Below are 23,337 nucleotides of genomic sequence, written 5' to 3'. Positions count from 1 at the left end.
GAGGAGCAAATTCTTCAAAGCAACGTAAGTGTTTTTTTTTTTTTTTTTTGGGTTTTGTTTCGGTTTCTCTTTCTGTTTTATTGATAGCATGTTTCTTCATCAGTTTTCTCCAGGAGCTGGAGACACGTCTCCAGATTGTTTAGGCCAACGGCGGGGATCAGAAGGTACCATCTGTCGTGTATTTTTTTTTGTTTTCCCCTGTTTTGCTCTCTATCTGGTTTGTTCTCATCTGCTTGCTTTTTCTTAAATTATTTCAGGCTGGGCTCAAAGTGATGACAAGGCTATGTCATCACCCAGTTGTTTGGGAAGCTGAGGATCGAAAACTGAGGCTGGAGTATGTGGATTTCTACTCAGCCTCAATTTTCGACCAAGCCTATCATGATGCATTGGAGGAGAGGGAGATCCAACATGCTGAGATGAGAGAGAAGAAGAAGATTAAGAAGAAGGAGAGAAAGGGAAACAGAGTTTCACTTCGTTTTGATCACAAGAGCACTTCCCCTCCTCTCTGAATCGGTTTTCTCTTTCCATCTCTTTTTGTTTCAAAGTCCCAGACTCTGTTCTTGGTTGGTTCTAGTATTTGTAGACTCTGTTCTTGGTTGGTTTGGTTGGTTCTAATAATCGTAGTAGACTCTGTTCTTGGTTGGTTTCGACATAAATTCGTCGTTGTGTGTTTTTTTGCTCCGTACCGATCGATCCCCAGAATTTTTTTTTAAGCCTAATTTTTTTTAATTGAACCAATCCACAATTTATAGGAGCAAAGAAAAAGCTTGATCCAACGGCTGAGATTAAACTCCATTATGCGATCAAACCAAAATGTCTTAAAAATCAAATCAAATGAAAGATCAATTTAAAACCAGGCTTAAGGTAGCTTCGAGAATCGAGACTGTGAACAAACAAAACCAAACTGCAATCGAACATAAACCAAAATCCATTATTCCTATTCAATAACTAATCCAAATTAATCGAACCAAAATATCTCCAAACCAATTTGAACAAAAAAAAAAATTCCAGTTCTAACTCCAAACCAAAATTCAAATAAAATTTAAACCAAACGACACTTAACCGGAAAACCAAATGTTTGAACTTTGCACTCGTTAAAAACAAAAAAAAAAAATTCGTTAAACCCTAAACCCCTTTTGTGTGGAGTTGTTTGTTGTGTCTCCCCATCGCTCCTGCGCCGCGTTTTCCCTCTCAAGCTCTTTTATTCGATTCTCTCTTCCTACAATCACTAGTTTGTTAATCCCAAAATCATTCCGTAGAAACCCTAATTTCTTGTTCGAAGCGGCATTACACTCTCGAAGATGGGAATCTTCGAACCGTTTAGAGCAATAGGTTACATAACCAGTACGGTTCCGTTCTCCGTCCAGCGATTGGGTACCGAGACCTTCGCCACCGTCAGCGTTGGCAAAGCTTTTCAGATTTATAATGTAAGTAACTCCCCCCTCATCTTCATTAGTTTCACTTGCGTGTTTTTGTTATTCATTCGATTCGTTGTTTAATTTGGTTTCCGTTTGCTTGCAGTGTGCCAAGCTCAATCTTGTCATTATCAGTAAGTTTTTCTGAAGCCTAAACTTAAAGATTGAATTTTTTGTCTAAGTTAGTATCATTCTGGTTTGTTTCATTGAGCTTTGATTTTCTAATAGTCTAATTTGGTTAATTTGGTGTTATCTTAAGGTCCTCAACTCCCAAAAAAAATTAGAGCTCTAGCTTCTTACCGAGACTACACTTTTGCTGCTTTTGGAAATGAAATCGCTGTCTTTAGGCGTGCTCATCAGGTAAAAAAACTTAAACTTTGAGCATGTCCTTTCGCTTAGCAACTTGAAAACTCTTGATTTCTACAACTATCTTGTTTCTCATTTCTCATTGTGGTTTTAGTTAAGTTGGCTTTCCTGCTTTTTATATCTATGAGTTTAATAGTTAGAATTGTTGTGGATTTGTATCAGGTAGCAACTTGGAGCAAACATGTTGCTAAAGTTGACCTGCTACTGTTGTTTGGAGAACATGTGCTAAGTCTTGATGTTGAAGGAAATGTGTTCATTTGGGCGTTCAAAGGAATCGAAGAACATCTAGCTCCCACTGGAAATCTTCAGCTTACTGGAAAGTTTACTCCGAGCTCTATTGTTCATCCAGATACTTATCTGAACAAGGTTAGTCCTACTTGGTTCAGAGTTTTTTTTATTTTCTCTTCTGGTGTCCTTTGTTGACATTACTATATAACTTTTTTCAAATTTCTCTTCCTTGGAACCATATGGTAGGTTCTTGTAGGGAGCCAAGAGGGTCCGTTGCAGCTATGGAACATAAATACTAAGAAGATGCTCTATGAGTTCAAGGGTTGGGGTTCATCTGTCACCAGTTGTGTTTCGTCCCCTGCTCTGGATGTTGTTGCCATTGGTTGTGCTGATGGAAAGATCCATGTGCATAACATTAAATTGGACGAAGAGATCGTAACATTTGAACACGCTGCCCGAGGTGCTGTTACTGCTTTGTCTTTCAGTACAGGTAAACTAAACACGTTAGTCCTGTAGTTCTTAATTTAAAATCCTTGAGTGCTTCTTGGTTTTAATACCTTTCAAATAGATTTCGCAGCAAATTATAGTTTGTCAATCATTTCTGGACCAAAAACATTTGTCTTCCCCTTGGTCTTTCAGTGGAGCTGTATATTTATTTTTCCATTGCAGACATAGCTTTACCATCTATGCACTCGATGTTTCATGAATTAGAATTGTTCACACGTGTTTCAAGCTCAAAAGATTCATGAGTCTAAGTTGTAATTGTACTAGTAGCTTTTTCTTGATGTAGAGGGAAATATGTACATATGTCCACTTTCCAATGCTAACATGTGTATCCTGTCATGTTAGATGGACGTCCTCTTCTTGCGTCTGGAGGTTCCTTTGGTGTCATAAGCATCTGGAATCTTAACAAAAAGAGGCTTCAGTCAGTCATAAGGGATGCACATGACAGTTCTATAATCTCATTGAACTTTTTAGCAAATGAGCCCGTGCTAATGAGTGCATCATCAGATAACTCACTCAAAGTAAGCTGAGGTTTCTCTTACCTGTTGAATTTATTTTCATCCACTATGCCAAATATAATATTTTTATTCCTCATACTTGTAGATGTGGATATTTGACACAAATGATTCTGATCCTCGCCTATTACGCTTCCGCTCTGGGCATAGTGCTCCTCCTTTGTGTATCAGGTAATTAGCTTGGACGTCCGCATCTTACTGAATTTCCATTTAGCTTTGCCTTATTTATTTATGAGATTTGTTTACTTTTTGGTGTGTAAGTAGCATTTATGATCCCTATACATTGTTAAAGTAACTAATATTTGATCATCCTGATAATTTAAAACTTACCACTGATGAATTTCTGCTAGTTGGCTAGTCTTATAGTGATGAATATGTGTTTCTTAGAAAGAGAATTTTCCTCATGGTGTCTATATCGTGGGCATGCCATTAAAAGGTCTCCTAATCTTATTTGACTTCTGTATGTGGTAGGTTCTACTCTAATGGACGGCACATTTTGTCTGCTGGCCAGGATCGTGCCTTCCGCCTGTTCTCGGTCATCCAAGTAAGATATGATACAGATTTAGTAAGTTCTAGATCAGGATTATGAATTTGCAAAGATAACAAAACTATTGAGCTATATTGTAGACATTGACTATTCAATTGTCGCTTTACAATCACTAATTTCAGTATTGTCATATCAAGTGATTAATAATCATTTTCCTCATCATGTACTGGTTTAGATGCAAAGTTTACAAAATTGGCTGGTATTTTTGTTAGATGTCACTTAAGTGTTTTTTTCTTGTCTTATACTCGCCATACCTTACAGTTCTTTTGATGGGAATTTTTTCAGCTTCGTGTTTGTCTGATTTTTTTCATGAATCTGATTGGTCTTTTAAAATTTTGAGTTATTGTTTATTAATTTGTGATTCTTCCTGAAGATCTGATGTCCATTGACAATAACTGTCTGTACTTTACATTAATTACTTCATCAGGAGCAACAAAGTAGAGAGCTTTCTCAAAGACACATATCCAGGCGAGCCAAAAAACTCCGACTGAAGGTATAGCCTGATAATTTCTTATGATTTCTCTTAAGTTTAAAAGGGCGAGTTAGCATGCTTTTAAGTGGTTCTGATACAATTTATCAAATGTTATGTCTAATATACTGTGTTTAGATTTTGCGTGTTCGTAGGTACATGTATGCTTGGAAATTGTATACTTTTCGCTTATATTATTTTTCTTCTCTATGTAGGACGAAGAGCTTAAATTGAAGCCTGTTGTTTCATTTGATTGCGGTACTTATCTATATAACTTGATCTTTACTTTTCATACAACGATGTTGCTTGGCTTCTTTCTATCACATTCTTAATATTATGATGTCTGAACAACACAAGACTTATAGGTTGAAACCAATTAATTTCTACAAAATTTGTTGTGTAGTAATTAGATCACATTCTTAATATTATGATGTCTGAACAAAACAAGACTTATAGGTTGAAACCAATTAATTTCTACAAAATGTGTTGTGTAGTAATTAGATCCAAAGTGGCTGTCTCTCTGTCAATAGAGCAATCGTTTATTGGTTGATCCCCTTAGAGAAAGTACTTTTTTGTGAAGTGGAGCTTAGCTTTTATCTTATGTTGTCCTATGAATTTGCACGTTGTTGACGAGAAAATTGCATCACCCACAACTTGTTATTTTCTGATTATCCATCCTAATGACTGTAATTATTTTCTTTCCAAAAATTGAAGCTGAAATTAGGGAGCGTGACTGGTGCAATGTTGTTACTTGCCATATGGATACAGCAGAAGCATATGTATGGAGACTTCAGAACTTTGTTCTTGGAGAGCATATCCTCAAACCATGCCCTGAGAATCCAACACCAATTAAGGTTCAAGATTAAAATTGACTATGCTTACTTCTGACTTCTATCACTATTCTTAACAAGAAAAGTAGATGTGCGTTAGTACTTTAAGACTTTAAGACTTTACATTATTGACCCTCTTGAATAACCAATCTCATAAAAAATAAGTTTAGTTACAGTTAGTTCCTTCTAGAATTTTCAGGGTTTCTTGGTACCATCTTCTTTTAGCAATACTGTTTTCTTTCTATGGTTGTTGAACTCTTAAAAAATTGCTTGTCTGATAGGCATGTGCAATCAGTGCCTGTGGAAACTTTGCAGTAGTCGGAACAGCGGGTGGATGGATTGAGAGATTCAACCTCCAATCTGGAATCAGCCGGGGTAGTTACTTCGATATTTCAGAGAAAAGTAGGTACGCCCATGACGGAGAAGTTATTGGAGTTGCTTGCGACTCCACAAATACACTCATGATAAGTGCAGGATATCATGGGGACATAAAGGTTTGTTAAGATTTATTTGTTCATCCTTCAAGTAATTAATTGCTTAGTTGGCTACCTTTAACATTGACTGTAGGGTATGACTCAAAACTGACTGTAATATATCGTTTGTGTAATACAGGTTTGGGATTTCAAAAAGCGGGAATTAAAGTCCCGGTGGGATGTTGGATGTTCATTGGTTAAAATTGTCTACCACCGTGTAAATGGTATATTTCCTTATTCTTACCCTACTTATTTTTTCGCTTGTACGGTCTCACATATGTATGTTTTTCCAGTCATTTTCTCCTAGGGCACCACTGTATTGTCTCTGACTTTGCTGCATCCTTGTCCCTTGGTAGGTCTTTTGGCTACGGTGGCAGATGATTTTGTTATCCGTTTGTATGATGTTGTGACGCTAAAGATGGTTCGTGAATTTAGAGGTCATACAGACCGAGTAACGGATATGTGCTTTAGTGAGGATGGCAAGTGGCTCCTCTCATCTAGCATGGACGGAAGTCTTAGAATTTGGGATGTCATATTGGCAAAGCAGATTGATGGAGTGCATGTCGATGTACCAATAACAGCATTGTCTTTATCACCAAATATGGACGTTTTGGCAACTGCCCACTCTGATCAGAACGGGGTCTACTTGTGGTACGTTCTCAAATCAATCTTCCACTCTTTTTTCTTTCAGTTACAATTACAATTTCTCAGTAATAGTTTAGCGAGTTCACTATCTCCCTTTGTGATCTGTCAGGGTTAACCAATCCATGTTCTCTGGGCTTCCGAGTGTTGATTCTTATGCTAGTGGGAAAGATGTCGTAAATGTTAAATTGCCTTCAGTCTCTGCGTTGACATCTTCTGAAGCTGATGATGATGATATGGAGACGCAAGTTTTAGAAAGTTCTGGAGCTCCACAAGCTAGCAGTTTCTCTATTTCCCCTAAGCAGATCCCAGAACTTGTTACTCTGTCTCTATTGCCAAAAAGCCAATGGCAGAGTTTGATCAACTTGGATATAATAAAGGTTTGTGTTCTCTCCCTTCTCAACTTTTATTGATGTTATTCGCGTTGTTGCTTCTGCCAGTTTGTTTTGTGGAAATTAATCGCAAATTATGTTTGATGTTGTTTCATAGGCTCGCAATAAACCAATAGAGCCTCCCAAAAAACCTGAAAAGGCTCCTTTTTTCTTGCCCTCAATTCCCTCGCTTTCTGGAGATATATTATTCAAGCCAAATGACTCGGAAGCTGCTGATGGGGAGAATGAGGAAAAGAATAAAAAAGACGATAACATGAAGAACTTTGATGCATTGGAATCTCCATTCTCAAAACTTCTCAAATCATCATGGGATTCAAAACACTGTAAGTGAGGTCTTTGTTTTTAAGTTTTACAGATTTAGCAAAAGCTTTTCTCCTTGACTTATGCTCTGCAATACGACTCTGAGCTGCTTGTACTTTTTGCAGTTTTAGATTTTACCAACTACATAAAGAGTTTATCCCCGTCAGCTCTCGATATGGAGCTACGGATGCTGGAAATCATAGATGAAGAAGATATTGAAGAGATCATCAAAAGACCGGAGTTTATATCGATTGGGCAACTTCTGGATTACTTCATCAACGAGATCTCTTGCAAAAACGACTTTGAGTTTATGCAGGCGGTTGTGAAATTATTTCTCAAGGTAAATGAAATTACAGATACCTTTTGCCTTTTTTTTGTTCGGGGTGGGAATGATGATTCTTATCAAAACTTGGTTTTATTTGTTCGACAGATACACGGTGAGACCATAAGGTGCCACCCAAGTTTACAAGAAAAGGCAAAGGCGCTTTTAGAAACTCAGAGTTTGGTGTGGCAGAAAATGGATAAGCTTTTCCAGAGCACAAGATGCATAGTTACCTTCCTTATCAATTCACAGTTTTGAAGATGCTCATTAACAAACATATTGCTGTTTTTTTATGTGGCGCTGTTTTTCACAAAATAGCAGTTTTGAAGAAGCTTATAATATATTTATTACCCTCTCTTGTTTGCATTGAGATTTGAGATGTAGTCAGAAAAAAAAAAATGTTGCTGTTGTTCTGAACCTTCGGAAGAAGTATTAGTTTAGTATNCTGAGCTGCTTGTACTTTTTGCAGTTTTAGATTTTACCAACTACATAAAGAGTTTATCCCCGTCAGCTCTCGATATGGAGCTACGGATGCTGGAAATCATAGATGAAGAAGATATTGAAGAGATCATCAAAAGACCGGAGTTTATATCGATTGGGCAACTTCTGGATTACTTCATCAACGAGATCTCTTGCAAAAACGACTTTGAGTTTATGCAGGCGGTTGTGAAATTATTTCTCAAGGTAAATGAAATTACAGATACCTTTTGCCTTTTTTTTGTTCGGGGTGGGAATGATGATTCTTATCAAAACTTGGTTTTATTTGTTCGACAGATACACGGTGAGACCATAAGGTGCCACCCAAGTTTACAAGAAAAGGCAAAGGCGCTTTTAGAAACTCAGAGTTTGGTGTGGCAGAAAATGGATAAGCTTTTCCAGAGCACAAGATGCATAGTTACCTTCCTTATCAATTCACAGTTTTGAAGATGCTCATTAACAAACATATTGCTGTTTTTTTATGTGGCGCTGTTTTTCACAAAATAGCAGTTTTGAAGAAGCTTATAATATATTTATTACCCTCTCTTGTTTGCATTGAGATTTGAGATGTAGTCAGAAAAAAAAAAATGTTGCTGTTGTTCTGAACCTTCGGAAGAAGTATTAGTTTAGTATAAACCTAAGCCATTCTAAATCATATGATTAACTCTTAAATGATAAATTTAAAAGACCATTTTCATATATCTTTTGGTTTTCTATTATAGTGATATAGACCTAATATAACAAATTTGTTCTCCAAGGTACAAAAATCAACGATTGTACAACCCCTCATACAAAACAGAGTTTGATGTTAAATGTATAAGTTTAGAAGAAAAAGAAGAAAGTAAATTAGTCAGACTTCTGTGTAGTTGAGAGCTTCCTCTTCATTCTGCTAAAAGGTCCAACTGTTCTATCCATAATATATATGTAAATCACTTGTGACCATGACTTATATGACTCCAAACCTTCATAGTACTCTCCTGCAATCTCCTTCACCAAATGCAGCTTATTTCCCGGTATCCTCGGGAAATCATGGTGCTCGTTATGGTACCCGACACTCCACGTTAACAGATTCAATGGACCGTAATACAAATAAGACATAATGTTCTGAGATAAAATGTCCCGCCATTGGATGCATCCCGCCTCCAACAAACGTGGATAGGATTAGATACGCGAACGATCTCCATCCGAACAAGATAACAACTGATACGTCTAAACCAATCTGAATGAAGAAATTGATGAACTCCCAGTGACCGGGTGGTTTTGGTTTGATGAAGAGTGGACGAAGAGCGTAGAAGAAGAGTTGTAAGAAGACCCATATGGTATTGGTAAATATATTGGTTACTAAATGAGCTTCTGTGTAAGTAGGAACGTCCGTGTCAATACCGTCTACTCCTTGGAACCGATGATGCTCGAGATGGTATTTTTGGAAAGTTACTGACATTGGTACGCCGATTGGGAGGTTGGCGAAAATACCGAGCCAACGATTGTAGACAGGAGTTGAAAAGGCGAGGTTGTGACTTAGCTCATGGGTTGCTAAGAAGAGATTGTGATTGAGGAACGATCCAAAGAAGTAAGCAATGATTAGAATCTTGAGCCATCCTGAGTTGTGAAGGATTGCAGCTGTTGAAAGTTGAAGAACTACTACTAACGTGATCTGTATATATAGGCAAATAGAAATTTGGTTATGCATTTGAGTTAAGGTAACAAGCGAAAAAACCCAAAAAACAAGTTAAAGATTTTGAAATATTTTGGTGAATGTGACATTTCATATACTCTTTATCCTTTTGTCACGTTGACATTCATATACTCTAGACCGGGAATTCAGTATTTGATTCAAGTGAATACAAAAGTTTTCACCAAAAATATTTGATTAGAAAGGGTGTAGCAAAAAAATAAGGCGAAACCAAATTAACCGAAATAACCAACTAAATTTTATAATAACCCTAACGATTTAAGAAAACTTTATGCTAATTTTAATATTTTAAGTCGATATTTTAATATCTAATTTTAATATTTAATATTTCTAACCCTGGAAAATAGATATACAAAATATAGTATACTAAAAATGGATGATACTGATTTCTATAGTTTATTTAATTTATACAAAATATAGTTTTATCTGAACTCGAACCAAAATAAAATTCAGTTGTTCGGACTCCGAAACGTGAAAACCCTAAAACCCAAACTAACTCAAAAAAAAAAAAAAAAACTAATGCCGATATATATTAAAAACCCTAATTAATGGTTAATGGATCCCAAGCTCAAAGGATAGAAACGTATCCAAATTTTTTAAAGATTCGTTTGTTTCATCAACAACCTTCGTTCATGCATCAACTACAATCTTAAAAAGAGGACCAAGAACAAAAACAGCCGTACGAGAAAAATGTTTTTTAAAAACACGATCATAGATCCAAGAACGAAAATGAAATAGACAGAGATAGGGAACAAGGACCTTGACGAAAGCCCATGGATCAGGACCAAAGAGTTGTCTAATCTGAGGGTAACGAGACAGAATCTGACGTCTCCTCGAAGCGTGAGGCTCATCAGTGTAAGACCAAAAGAAATCTGTAGCCATGACTCCTTCTCTTTCTCCGTCTTCTTCCTTTGATGATACCTTCTCACGTCCTCCTTTCCCCATTATGGTTTATTCCTTTGTTCGTCTCTCCCGTCGGATTATTCTTTTTTTTTTTTCACGGTGTGACGACGGGAGAGAGTTAGAGAGAGAGAGGTTAATTAATTAGTTTTGAAGAATGGTGTGGTGCAATTTAGGAGATATGGTTGTAGAGAGATTTTCATTGGAATAACTCAATAATTTGCGGGGTTTTCTTAACTATAATTAGTGATTTTTATCCTTTCAATTGTTAATTGATTTTTTTTTTTTTTTTTTGAATTTTGGTTCTTTGTCTATAATTGGATGGGGCGTTTTGTACTGGAAACTTATTTGAAGTTTGTTTCTTTAGATGTTTATCATAATGCTTCAATTGAAGTATTGTTTCATCCGTACAATCTCAAGAAAATGTTCGGATCACGTAAAAAAAATAATGTCATACAGTTGCCTACTTGCCTCTTCTTTTGTATGTGTCGTCGATTGTAATTTTGTAAGGGAAATAAGTTTGTACAAACGAACGTAGGAGAATCTAAAGAACTGAGGATTCATGCTTGTTCGTGCGGGATTTTGCACCCACGACATACCAACCTAAACCAAAGGTAAACCGAGTAACTCTGCACATCAACTAAACCGAGGAACCCTTTTTTTGGGATAGCTAAAAGGGCCTATAAGCAGAAGCCCGACGAACTCACTCAACCGCCTCCCTGAACCCGACTTGATCATCAAAAGAGGAAATTTACCATATGTTCAATCCAAGATTTAAGGAAAATAGACTTATTTTATAATCAATGCATTCATATAAATAAAGGAGTACATCCTCCTTGTAAATAATACAAGAACCCTAGTTCTTCCATGTTCTTGAACAAAGCCCTAACTTCTATCTCAAGAGATTAACCCCTCTTTATTTTCTAGTTTTAATCCAGTGTTTAGAAAAAGATCTTTAAGTTTATTTGTTCTTCACTCAAACAAGTTTATTGTGTGAATTCTAAATTCAACAATGCTGAAATGAGCTTAATTAAGAAAGAAATATAAAAGTGAATATGGAATAGCTCGTAAGGAGATTTTTTTTTTTTTGTCGTGCAGCTCGTAAGGGGATTTATTGTTGGCTTGTTGCAAAGAAACTAAATGAGGAATGACTAATTGAAGAACGCCAAGCTTAGTAAATCTTTGATTGATATATCATAAAAAGGTTAAGAAAGACCGTTGGTTTAAGTGACGATTCCCTAGGTTATCTTACATTGATGTTCTAAAACAAAATTTATGAGATAACATAAACAAAATCTAAAGCACTTGCTAAAAAACCCCCTAATTACATAAGGCTAATGGAGATAACATATTATTTCTTATATTATTTACAATTCACATCAATTTGGTTTAAATAAATTAATACAAACTATATTTTATACTCTCTTTGTCCCTGATAAATTGATGTTCTAGAAAATTTTTAATGTCTAAAGATTGATGTTCTAAATATTTTTAATACTAAAAAGGTGAAAAGTAGAAAAGTAGAGAAAATGTCAGAAAAATAAATCATCACATATGCATGAGATGACCAAAATAATAAAGTAATAAATCATAAAAAATGTAAATAAGATATTAATCATATACACCATTGTCTTAATATGTGTGAAAAATGCTAAACATCAAACTATTAGGAACATAGGGAATATATAACTATATATTCATAAATAAATTAATAATATTAATATTATATACATGATTAGAATAATATTAATAAGTCAACCGAAATTGGAAAAATAGTTACATAATAACTTCACGTGAATTATTTATCTTAAAATAAAATAGGAAATAAACTACATATCTTAAGATGAGAAGTAAAATTGAAATAAAACTATCCATCATTATGTTTATAATATATGAATAATATATGTGCAATACTAATATCTCAAAAAAGTTAACAATGAAGACGATTTAGATGATAGAAAAAATAAATATTTCATCATATTTTAAAACAAAAATATCATATATATATATATATATCATATTTTACAGGGAAAACAACCAAAATCAACTCTAACTATTTGTCAAACGTTTTTTCATACCTAGACTTCAAATAAAACGATATCGTTTTAGTCATTTTTGGGTGTGTTGTGGTTGCTACGAAATGACTAAAAAATGTTGTCGTTTTAGTTAGTCATAATGCCTTGCATATTATATATATATCATACACATATGTGGAACTTTTTATAAACATAATAGCATATGCTACATATATATACATACATATATATATATATATTGAAATAACCTACGACAATGTTTAGTTAAATACTAAAAAATATAAAATTGTGTTTAGTAAAATAATTTACAAAATTATGAGATTATAGTGAGATGTGTATCTTGCTATTTATTAGGAAAATTGTAGTTATGATCATATTGTAAATAGAAATCTATTATTTAATTGGGTAGTAGTTTTTGCACCAATCTTTATATCAGTTCATATTTCATAGTAATAGTAGTTAAATAAACTATATAAGAGTTACAAAAATGCAATAATTAAATATTAATATCTTTTATTATTTATTATATTTTTAATTGTTATTAATCATTCAATGCAATACTATAAATACTATGGAGGTGACAAAAATGTCAACATAAACACAAATAAATAATTGCAGTTAATTAAAATTTAGTGCCTTAAAACATGGATATGATTGTTAATATGAGAGTTACAAAATATTAGATAGAGAGAAATTTCATGAATTCATCATGAATAAATAACTAATTTTTTTGTTTTAAACAGAAAAAAATTCAAAGTTACGAGAAATATAAATATATGACAAGAACTTCAAGCTAATTAAATTATAATTTTAAATATACATATAATTCTTTATTCAAACGAATATCTATTCAGCTATTTCTCTATACATAATTAGATATTTATAAATTCTATATATTAAAATATACTTTAGTTTATTATATTAAAATCAAATTGTAAAATAATTCAAGAATCATATTATGTGAATTATTTCTGTTAAAATAAAAATAAAAAAATAGGAAATTATTATTGGACAATAAGATACAAAAATAGAAGAAAAACTGAATATCTTATAATGTATTATTGACTCAAGTTACTTTTTTTTTACAGATGTCAACTCTTTAGGTAACTCAAAGTCTAATAAATCACTATTAACCTAGGGAATTTGGCTCACACACTTTGCTCCTTTTACTGAATTTCTGGTTATCCAATCAAAACCGGTATACGTAGTGGATGGGAAGTTCATTTGCCCGTCTATACAACACGGACCCACGTGCCACCACACATGGGGCAGCAGTAAACCCAACGGCTGGTCCACCAGGTTTCTCGTTCATTCGGATTTGACTGCTTCGAAGCACCCGGTGAAGCAAATGCAGATGTCTGCCTTAGACATCTTATACACTGCAATAAGAACGACAATCATGTTACTAAAGTGTGAGTCGTGTGACAAAAGAATTTTTCTCACATTACAACTGTAAAGAAATGTTCAGGGAAATATATGAGAGTAACCTTGTACCAAACTCCATCAAGACCAGTTTTCCATGTCGCCGTGACAACATCCCTACGAGAACCCATGATTCCAAGATATGCACCTAAACCCACAGAAGTGTTTGAACCAAAAGCTGCATCTCTTTCAGACATCCTGCGTTTTCTTGGCCAAAGACTATGGACTCTGTTGTATCCCTCAGATACTCCGGAAAAGCTTGTATCAAGCAGATCTAAGGTACTCAGCTTCGAAGCATCGTCGGTTGGGACCATATCCTCGGGCTCTGATCCAGGACCACCAAACAAATTTCTCCTATGCCATTCTTCGGAAGGCGGATGAAGCTCTAATTCTCGAAGTAGAAGACCAGCAGCATCAGCTCCTCTTGGGCGAGGCATGTTCTGTTTTTACGGCAAATTATCTTATGAGAAACCAGAAATAGATATCTAAGAATATCACAGAATACCTTAGATACTGTTGCTGTAAAACACAGAATACCTGCATATGTGGTCCAAGAGCTGCTTCTACCACCTCGGGCAACACAGTGTAATTTCCATCAATATAATGCAGTCGAACTTGGATGTTTCCACTACCTACCTGAGAGCCAGGTAAGGGATGCGCAAGACCAGATGTTCGCTTGCAGAGATCCATTAGTATATGGAAAAGAACTCTCACCTGGAAGTTCAGAAGTATACCTTGTCATTACAAGAAAATTTCTAGATTATTGTACCATTAACATGGCAATGTTTTCATCGTTTCAAAATCTACGAAGTCACTACTCTTGAGGTAGAAAACAAAATGATTCCACGGATAATTGTATAAGAGTAAAGAGGACACAGGAATACAGGTGCCAACCTCCTCAAAAGTATATCCTTGACCGGCATTCCCAGAACCCATCTTTGTTGTACGAGCAGAATTTTCGTCAATCCCTTTCACTCCAGCACCCAACTGAGAGCCCCGGAATCCCTGGGCTTCCTCTATCCTGTTCACAGCCGGAGTTGGTTTAGCAGAGTTGACCTCTTCCGACTTGCTGGTAGCACCCGTTTGAAGTTTTTGTGAACTAACATCAGCATTTCGCTGGGGAAATCGTGACAACCGCTGGAAATAACAGAAGAGCAACAGCTGGCATAACCGATGAAGGAAATGACAGTCCCCAATGAGTCGAACAGCAGGCGTTCCTGGAAATGTTCCTGTATTGATGCTTATTGGCATGAAGGTAGCTGAACCACTGATTGGATTTGGAGTAGAGTTTGGTACTCCATCATTCGAGCTACTAATTTTCGCTATGGCACCTTGCATCCAAGCTTGCATGTGTGTGCTTCCGCTTGAGTTTGTGGTAGTCGTAGTAGGTTGGCCTGCTGCATGATATAGTGACTCGTCAGAGTTGGGATATACCTCAACTGCATCCCTAGAACTAGAAGAGATATGTCAAGTCCAACAACAAAGATAACCAGTTGTACCTCCCATAACGTACGTAGAAAAATAGCTGGACAATACGCTATTGTTTACAGAGATGACGAATATCTAGACTTCAGAAGCTCATCTCATATTCATTAATTCTAGAACAAAACCTGTGATTCCTATAATTACCAACTCGCACGGGAATGAAAATTTCTACCGCTATGCCATTCAACCCCCCTCTTGTCATGCTGGAGCAAATTAGACACGAAAAAATTAAATGGCATACTCACCCTGAGTTGTTGCAGCAGATGATGCATTTTGCGTGGGAGTGGTAACTACGTTGCGATTACTGCTAGTTCCAGCAGAAGCAGCATGGCTCGCAAGAGTCCGACAAAAACTCGCATAGCGCCTTAAACGTGTAATGAAATGAGAAGCAAGATCAAGAACAGCATCTACATAAGCCTGTAAAAGAAGCGGAAAAGGAATTAAGAGTACAGAAAATTTTGCAACAGGAAACCAAACTTGTGTATAAAGATAGTGTATTGTCTGTTTCATATTCAATGATATTGAGATCTTTGATCAGAAAATAAAGGTCGACTACACAGTTCTCTAATTTAAATTGTCTTCAAATAGTGCCCAAATAACCAAATCTAATACACGTACAACATGTTACAACATGTGTTGGCTGATTTTTGAATATACATCAGGCAAACTAACACAGCAAAGAGTAACAACTCTTTAAATGAAAACACTGCATGTAATCTCCCCAATTCATGATCCTTAAATTTCCATATATCATAAAAGAAAAAACCTAGAACATGATCCTTAGACGTGGAGGCAGAGATACCTGAATACTTAAAACAAGAGCAGGATCAACAGCCATTGCCTCAGGATTGATGCCTGATATTGTCTCCCCATCTGCTCGCCATGGCTCAAAAACCAACGCCGAAGGGTTCACAAGAGCTGATTCAATTCCTTTGCCAAGCATGTCCAACAACAACCTTGCTTGCATATCTAAAACCATCGCACGAACTTCTTGAGCATTGGTTCCTTCAAGTAACCGACATTTGATCCTGTCTAGGTTCTGAAAACCATAAAAACGCAACTTGTTACCAAACAGTGCAACCAACCTAAATGGAAAGAACGCAAAATTAAATAAATAAAAACACAAAGAACCGCAATAGACTGCCAAGATTTTGTTCAGCGTCTAAGAATCAGTCAATCAGATGCATTGTATCTATATTGGCTACTCATATAATCCAATATCAGATTAACTACAGGCAGTTGTTCTCTTTTTTTTTTTTTTTAAATGTGGCTTGATAAAAGAACAGATGAACGGTCTGAACAGATTCACAAATAGGCGAGCATGGAATAGAGTAGCTTTCTTATAAAAACCCAGAAGAAAAAAAAAAGAACAAGCAGAAAAAAAAGTTTTATAAAGACATAATGGACGGTCCGCGATGCGAACAGTTCAGACATTTAGAAATGAGAAAAGATAAAAGAGTTGGTACGGGTTTAGAAAAACATACAGGTCCATATTGTTGTCTGTGCTGCGTTGAAGGAAGGGAGTGGAAATCAGCATCCATGACAGCAATCACGCTGTTCAGTGAAACTGTAATCATCAAGAAAAAGAAACACATCATCCGATGCTTCCAGCCGTATATTATTCAAACAAGACAGTATAACATTTGAACCACTATGCTCCTTAAAGGTTATATCACTCAAAGCTCAGTTTACAGCAAGGTTAAAAAAAAAAATAGAGAAAAGGTTCTTTGAACGATACTCAGCCATTAAAAACCAGAACTTATTCCGAAGCTAAAATATAAACGATCATTTTCTAAGAAAATTTAAATACAATGGCTGTTCCATAACTACAGATCAACTCTTTATGACTGTAGATAATAAAATACCATTCCAATCAAGATTTTTAGCACTAAAGTATACCTATCCCATCTTCTGCAGCACTCTGTGTACAGCCAACTGCATCCCACCAATCAACTCCGACCAAAAGACTCCACCAGAATCTGTTACGAAAAAAAATGCGGAGTCATATCTCAAGTCACTATATAAGTTCCTTTGCAAGCGGACGCGGTAGACAATATATACCAGATATTACATACCTCTCAGCAATTGCACGCTCCCATGTAGATTGATCAACCTTTGATTGGTTACGTGGAAGAGCAGGAGGAAGAACACGGATGATTTTCAACATTGTGCAGTCCTTACCAGCATCATGCCATACAGACGCCGAACAACAGCTTGTTGGAGAAAATGCGGGAGCAGCAATTGCAGATCCAACATTTATTTGATAGTTTTCAACGGGTGAAAATGTTGGACCAGAAAAGATATGAACTCCACCACGAAGAAAAGCAATCGCAATTTCACCACCATGAGCAGAATAGACAATCCGCGCCAGCGTACGAATATCACTTGGCAAATCAAAAGGATCAAAAACAACCTTGTTAGCCTTGTAATCACCAGAATCAGGCTCCTTTTGTGCATCCACACTTGGTCCTGCTGCAGCTACTTGATGATTCTTAAAATCTTGAGTCGGTGGTATGCTCATATCCACTCTGGATACCCAGACAGTTTGTGTGGGGACCTGTCCACCAAAATTAGAAGTTGGGTTTCCAAATATCTGATGCAGTACAACAGGTTGAACACTAGATTCCCAGCGCTGTACTCTCCAGCCTGTGATTGAGGGACCTTCATCAGGATCATACGGAGACATGTACTGCCCTGCAGACGCAATCAATTAGCATTTATTCTAAACAACAGATTGAAGCCGTTGCGCTTCACCACCAAAAACCAAAAAAAAAAAACGAGATATGAGCATTTCTATATGATTCGCCAACAACTCAATGCAAACCGGAAAATGTTTATTCTATCATGGAAACTGTATGAGGTTCAGAGAGGGATACAAACAATACCTTCAACAATAACAACTGCTATCACTGATCCACCACGAGTTGGATCAAAAGCAACAGCAGTAACTCCTGATCCCCATGTTGTGGTTGCTGCAGACTGAGCTGCAGCCTCTGGACTTACATAAGCAGAAAAATTGGATACCGGTGAGCAACTTAGCAATATAGCATCACTAGAATCTTGATTTGTATGCTTCTTCCCTTGCTTTATCTCAGATATCAAATATTCTTGCCAGCTGAACAAGTAAGCAGCTAAAGGAGCAAATCCTGTCCAAGAAGAAGAACTAAGGGATGGTGGCACACGACTGCCTGTAGAGATTTTTGGAGTTGCCTGAAGTCCATTTCCAGGGCCAGGGGTCACCTCCCATACTACAATTGTTGAGGGGTTTACGATTGGAACTCCTGCTACATGCATGGCACCACTGTCCGTTATAATAGCATCAGCAGCCATTATTCCACTAGGTCCTGCCCCTAAAAGACCTTTCTTTGTACTAAACCACTTTGGTGTAGTGCCTCCCTGGTTAGAAGGCCACTGGGACCAATGAAGTTGAACAGATCCGGATGAGAAAACAGAGCATACACAGAGAAAGTTGGGCCACCGAGCTGCAATAAATGATCAAAATCAGAACCGTCACAGAATGTGGAGGAAAATGCACTAACGTCATATCATGTTGCATTGATCTTGACACATACATATATATATATATATATATATGTATGTATGTCAAAGAGACTGACATAATTAAGTGCATAGTTCTAAATACATGTCAAAATATGAGCCATGAAAGGTGAGTAGAAGTAAACCTGAGCTTTCAGAGCTCTGCGAGAGAAATTTCTCCTCGAAAGTTGACTTTGCATTCGTACCAGAACTTGGCTTGGAGGACAACCACCTATACTGATTTTCAATATAGAAAAAAACACAGAATAAATTCACTAGGATAAAACTAGAGCAGTAAACCAGAAGGCCAGAAAAAAATATCATATTCGTCCTTCAGAACATATACTTAGCAATGGCAGTATCATCTATCCGTTACTCATTCCTTATGTGTTCATGCCGATCATTATAGAAATGCAAATTGGAATATCTTTTAGGAGTCTAGTAATGTCGCGAAACAGAGAGTTGGGATTTCCAGGAAGTTGTGGTTTCTCCATCTCCGTTATAAATTTAATAAACTCGTGAATCGTGAATGCACAAACATGTCATGCATATGATAGAATGGCAGATAAGTAAAACTTAAATTACATACTGGAGAAGCCCCCGTCAGCCACTTTGTAACAACGGCAATGTCCTGACGCCATTCATGCTCACACTGCCAGGAGGTAGCATCGTGCACTAGATTAGCCGAACCCTGCAAAACCAATCCACACAAAAGATAATCTCAGTGTGTTGGTAAAACATCTTGAAACAAGTGCGACATTAAAAGAATAAGATACAGAAGTATTACAGTAAATCCCAGAGATCAGGGGGCACTAACCTGAGTAGGCTGCGTCCAGATAGTTATCCGTCCATGAAAATTAGCAATGAGTAACGCACGAGGACAAGAAGTGGGAGACCATTCGATAAATTGGACAGAATCACGAGGAGAGTCTACACGTAAACAAAAACTACATCATAATCTGAATCAAAAACTCTAGTTACTAGAGTAACCAAGTTCATAAATAAGCAAGTGATATCAAAATACCTGCCACAACATTAAACACAGCACACTCAGTTGGGCGTTCAGGTATCATGATGTGTATTGGGATCCAAAAAGGTGGATTTGCTTTCGAGCTGAAACAGATAAGAAGAATCGATAAAGATGATAAATTCATCTCTAAGAAATCTCCATAATTACAGAAAGACAAACAAAATTAACAAAAAAAAAAAAAAACCTTGGAATCCTAGCACAGGTCTCGGAAGCACAAGCTATAGCATTCAATTTACCACACCAAGCAACAGCACTGACAAAGAAATGGAGAAAAATTAGAAGGAACTGATGAGTGAAATTATCAATGGGGAAAGAGTAAAAACCTGAAGTTACGGCACAATTCAGGAACGCTCATCTTATGAAGCAAATTGGAATTGGGCTGTTTAAGCTTAACACAGAAAACAATAGCTGGACTCACAGGATCAACCTCCATGTTATTATTATTACTACTATCGTCTTCTTTCTCTGCTTCTGCTGGTTTCTCCAACGATTTCTCCTCAATTGGATCCGTAGAGACAGTCTCCTCCTGCTTCTGCTCTACTACTAATTGTTCGTCTTCTTCTTCCTCCACCTTAGAAGCTGGAGTCTCGATGTCTCCACCGTTGTTATTACCCAAAGAAACTTCTTCTGGGTTTTGTTGTTGATTCATGTCAGCGAGAATATATAAACAAAACCCTAACTTTAATAGAAAAAATCAGAGAAAAAGAGAGAGAGAGAAAGAGAGAGAGAGAGAGAGAGAGTGACAAAAAAAAGTCGCGATTGAAGGCGACAGAAAGCACTGTTGCGTTAGAAAGAGAGAGAGGAAGTGACGAAACTGCGAGTGGGGTTTATATAACGAGAGACTGACTTAGTGCGGAGATAATTCCAAAAAAAAAAACAAACACCAAAGACCAAAGTCAAAATCAAAATCACGAAAAATTCAATTTTGATTTTTTAGGGTTTGAGTCACACAGTTCGTCCCTCGCCGGGAAAGAGAAGAGAAGAGAGAAAACAAAAAAAAACTCGGTGAAAGTGAATCCGCAAACGACTCTTCTCTCTATTTTTTATTACCTCTCTTTTTTTCTGTTTTTGCAATTTTACCCCTTCTTTTTTAAATTGCGTTTTAGATCTAATAATGTACGTTGGCATAACATGTTGTTGTCGTCCTAAATTAAGAGAAAAAAAAAAGACAAGTTGTTTGGATAATTGATCTTATGATATTAGGAGAAATTAGAAATAAAAGATAAATAATTGAATTATATTGTCCATCTATGCATTCTATATTTATGTTTAGTCATATATGCTTTAATATCATTTAAACACCATTATATCCTCATATTTATAAAAATCTTGTGCAACTAGCCAACTAATAAAATTTTCCAAAAAAATCATTTATTTCTAAAAACATTTTGGAGAATATGTAAAGCAAAAAAGCATACACTTAACACCATTATAGATTTGTAGATGGATCTTGGAAACCTAGTGATATGTTTGCTGGTGCAAGATAGGTTTGTACGTCGAACGAGGATACTTTATCACTTATTGGTGCTAATAATTACCGGTGAAATCTATTATCTTTACATGCTGAAGTAAAAGTTTTCATTTGGGCTATGTGTTGTATGATTGGACATGACTACCGGGATATGACGTTTTTCACAGACTGCTTAGATTTAGTGAAGATGGTGTCTTCGCCTCAAAACTAGCTGGCGTTCTCGACTTATCTTGACGATATCAGGATGGACAGGGAGGAGTTTTCTACTTTCTCTTTATCTTTAATTTCTCATAATGCGAATATAGCTGCGGATTCTTTGGCACGCCAAGCGCGTACATCGCCGCACATTGTTTTGTATGTGAATAATTTTCCACCTAATTGGCTCTTATGCGCTGATTCTTTTGTTGTCAAAAAAAAAAAACATACACTTAACACTTAAGTAAAACCTCTATAAATTAATAATGTTGAGACCATGGTCTTTTATTATTTTATAGTGATATTAATCTATAAATTAATATTTAATATTTTATAGTAAATTATCTTAATTTATATTATAAAATAATAATTATTAATTTACAAAGGTACTTTTAATTGTTAAAATTCTTGAAATATATGAGTTGAGATGATTTATAAACAATAAGATTAGCATTGTATTTGGATGTTATAAATTTTATAGTTTTGGAATTAAAATTTTATTATGTAGAAAACTTTATTGATGAAAAATTACAAGTATAATAGATAAATTCACTTATATACATGATTTAGTGACATTAATTGTCGTACTTTAACAATCTATAAGATTTTCAAATGAAAATTATGCATATTTTCTAGAAATTGAAAACGTAAAGAAATTTTTGGTTATTTTTATGACATGTTATAGAGTATACTACAACACTATAGTTTGAAAATAGCAAAACAATTTGTTTTTTGATTCTCTTGCTCTCAAAAGTTGAGCTTTCATAACTATTCTATCCTCTCAAATAACTCCAAACCAAATAACTTTTTCATATTATTCTTCAATATCTTTGTTTTATATTCTTCTTTCATAACTGTTCTATAATTCTAAATTATACATAATTTATTTTCTATTTTTTTAGAATATATAGGAAATCAAAAGAAAATGATTTCTAAAATTTTTTAAACATGAGTAAATGTTAGAAAATATATTCTAATCTTTATAGAATAAAGAGCAAACGATAGAAAATGTATGATAAATTTCGTAGAAATTAATATTCTAATATCTGTAGAACATAAATAATTTCTAATTTTCGTAAAACATGTAGAGTGTGTAGAACACTTTATCTAATTTTTTAGAACATGTACAATGTATTCTAATTTTAAATTCAGAATATGTATTCTAAAACTTTGTAGATCATATTTTATCCATTCAAAACGGCAACAAAAATGACATATTTTCGACGTTGTAAGGATTCTAATGTCTTCTTCATCAATTTCCCAAAAAAATTTAAAAAGTTTTCTAAAATATTGGCTAAACTAATTGTAAAAGGTAATTTAGGAATAGTTGACATAAACTTATAGAATGATGGACAATAATTTAATTATTTATCCTTTATTTCCAGTTTTTCCATGATATTATGATTGATTTTTGAAGTTTTCAAATATTTGTTTCAAAATTAATGAGGGTGTTTTGTCCGGATTTTTTTTGTAAGAAAAAAAAGATTGGAAAATTCGGTGTTTCGTTAATCTTGTTTCAAACATCCTAATTAGTTAATATCAATGACATAAATGTTGTGAACCGGATTTTGGCATCAAAATTTTGACGGGTTTAGGCCCAATTTAGCTCAATTTAGCTCCGGCTACTAATCAAACCAAGTCGGTCCGGTTTTGAAAACATTGGAACGGCTTCTCTCACACGATCAAAGATCCTTTTTTTTATAAACATCGTTCGTTTCTTTTGAGTCCATCTTCTCCCTCAAATTTGCTTCTTCGTTAAGGGATACCCAAAACTCAAAAAAGACTACCTGAGAGATCGAAAGCAACCATGGCGGGTCGTTACGGATCGCAGGTCACGACGATGACTGTGACCAATACTCCGTCCGCAGATCTAGCTTTTACTAACCTCGCTTACTGCTCCTCTTCCGATCTCCGTCAGTTCTCCGTTCCCGGTTCCGATCTCTTTCTCGCCAACGTTGCGGATAGCTTCATTCTGTCTCTATGATATCCTTTTCTATTGTTTCAATTTCGCGATTCGATTTCTTTGTCGCATTGCATTGCGATTGTACGACTTGATTGTTCATTTGAAATGGTCTTTTTTTTTTTTTT

The 23,337-nt window shown here is 35.6% G+C and overlaps 4 protein-coding genes and 1 pseudogene across 5 annotated transcripts in view; 3 read left to right on the top strand and 2 right to left on the bottom strand.

Moving 5' to 3' along the window:
• Positions 1,126-7,356, top strand: LOC104737351 (WD repeat-containing protein 36). Its single transcript, XM_010457512.2, has 18 exons — positions 1,126-1,427; positions 1,522-1,549; positions 1,675-1,775; positions 1,944-2,147; positions 2,256-2,499; positions 2,859-3,034; positions 3,117-3,199; positions 3,500-3,572; positions 4,003-4,068; positions 4,260-4,302; positions 4,759-4,898; positions 5,156-5,368; positions 5,487-5,571; positions 5,704-5,998; positions 6,102-6,369; positions 6,479-6,704; positions 6,807-7,021; positions 7,112-7,356. The coding sequence occupies exons 1-18, from the start codon at positions 1,302-1,304 to the stop codon at positions 7,259-7,261; spliced, it is 2,736 nt and encodes a 911-aa protein (XP_010455814.1). The 5' UTR covers positions 1,126-1,301; the 3' UTR covers positions 7,262-7,356.
• On the top strand, positions 7,479-8,022 carry LOC104737350. Its single transcript, XM_010457510.2, has 2 exons — positions 7,479-7,687; positions 7,778-8,022. The coding sequence occupies exons 1-2, from the start codon at positions 7,523-7,525 to the stop codon at positions 7,925-7,927; spliced, it is 315 nt and encodes a 104-aa protein (XP_010455812.1). The 5' UTR covers positions 7,479-7,522; the 3' UTR covers positions 7,928-8,022.
• Positions 8,175-10,229, bottom strand: LOC104737349 (annotated as a pseudogene).
• Positions 13,138-20,572, bottom strand: LOC104737347 (mediator of RNA polymerase II transcription subunit 16-like). Of its 2 annotated transcripts, none has more exons than XM_010457509.2 (16): positions 19,907-20,572; positions 19,768-19,836; positions 19,578-19,666; positions 19,371-19,483; positions 19,143-19,244; positions 18,700-18,790; positions 17,902-18,498; positions 17,092-17,710; positions 16,916-16,995; positions 16,501-16,583; positions 15,819-16,055; positions 15,262-15,433; positions 14,426-14,925; positions 14,069-14,245; positions 13,597-13,971; positions 13,138-13,488 (listed from the first exon to the last, which is right to left on the bottom strand). In XM_010457509.2, the coding sequence occupies exons 1-16, from the start codon at positions 20,230-20,232 to the stop codon at positions 13,342-13,344; spliced, it is 3,777 nt and encodes a 1,258-aa protein (XP_010455811.1). In that variant the 5' UTR covers positions 20,233-20,572; the 3' UTR covers positions 13,138-13,341. The 2 variants fall into 2 exon arrangements, with proteins under 2 accessions (XP_010455811.1, XP_010455809.1); XM_010457507.2 differs by having other exon boundaries at positions 14,426-14,928; positions 19,907-20,571.
• Positions 22,956-23,337, top strand: part of LOC104737346 (vesicle-fusing ATPase-like) — a 7,278-nt gene continuing 6,896 nt past the window's right edge. Inside the window, exon 1 of the mRNA XM_010457506.2 lies at positions 22,956-23,063. Within this exon, the coding sequence (XP_010455808.1) occupies positions 23,057-23,063 (7 nt within the window). The 5' untranslated portion in view covers positions 22,956-23,056. The remainder of the gene's footprint in view (positions 23,064-23,337) is intronic.

The sequence above is a fragment of the Camelina sativa genome, chromosome 13 (assembly GCF_000633955.1).
Source record: "Camelina sativa cultivar DH55 chromosome 13, Cs, whole genome shotgun sequence".
Taxonomy (NCBI): Eukaryota; Viridiplantae; Streptophyta; class Magnoliopsida; order Brassicales; family Brassicaceae; genus Camelina; species Camelina sativa.
The sequence above is the reverse complement of the archived record's forward strand: the minus strand, read 5'-3'. Positions and strand labels throughout refer to the sequence as shown.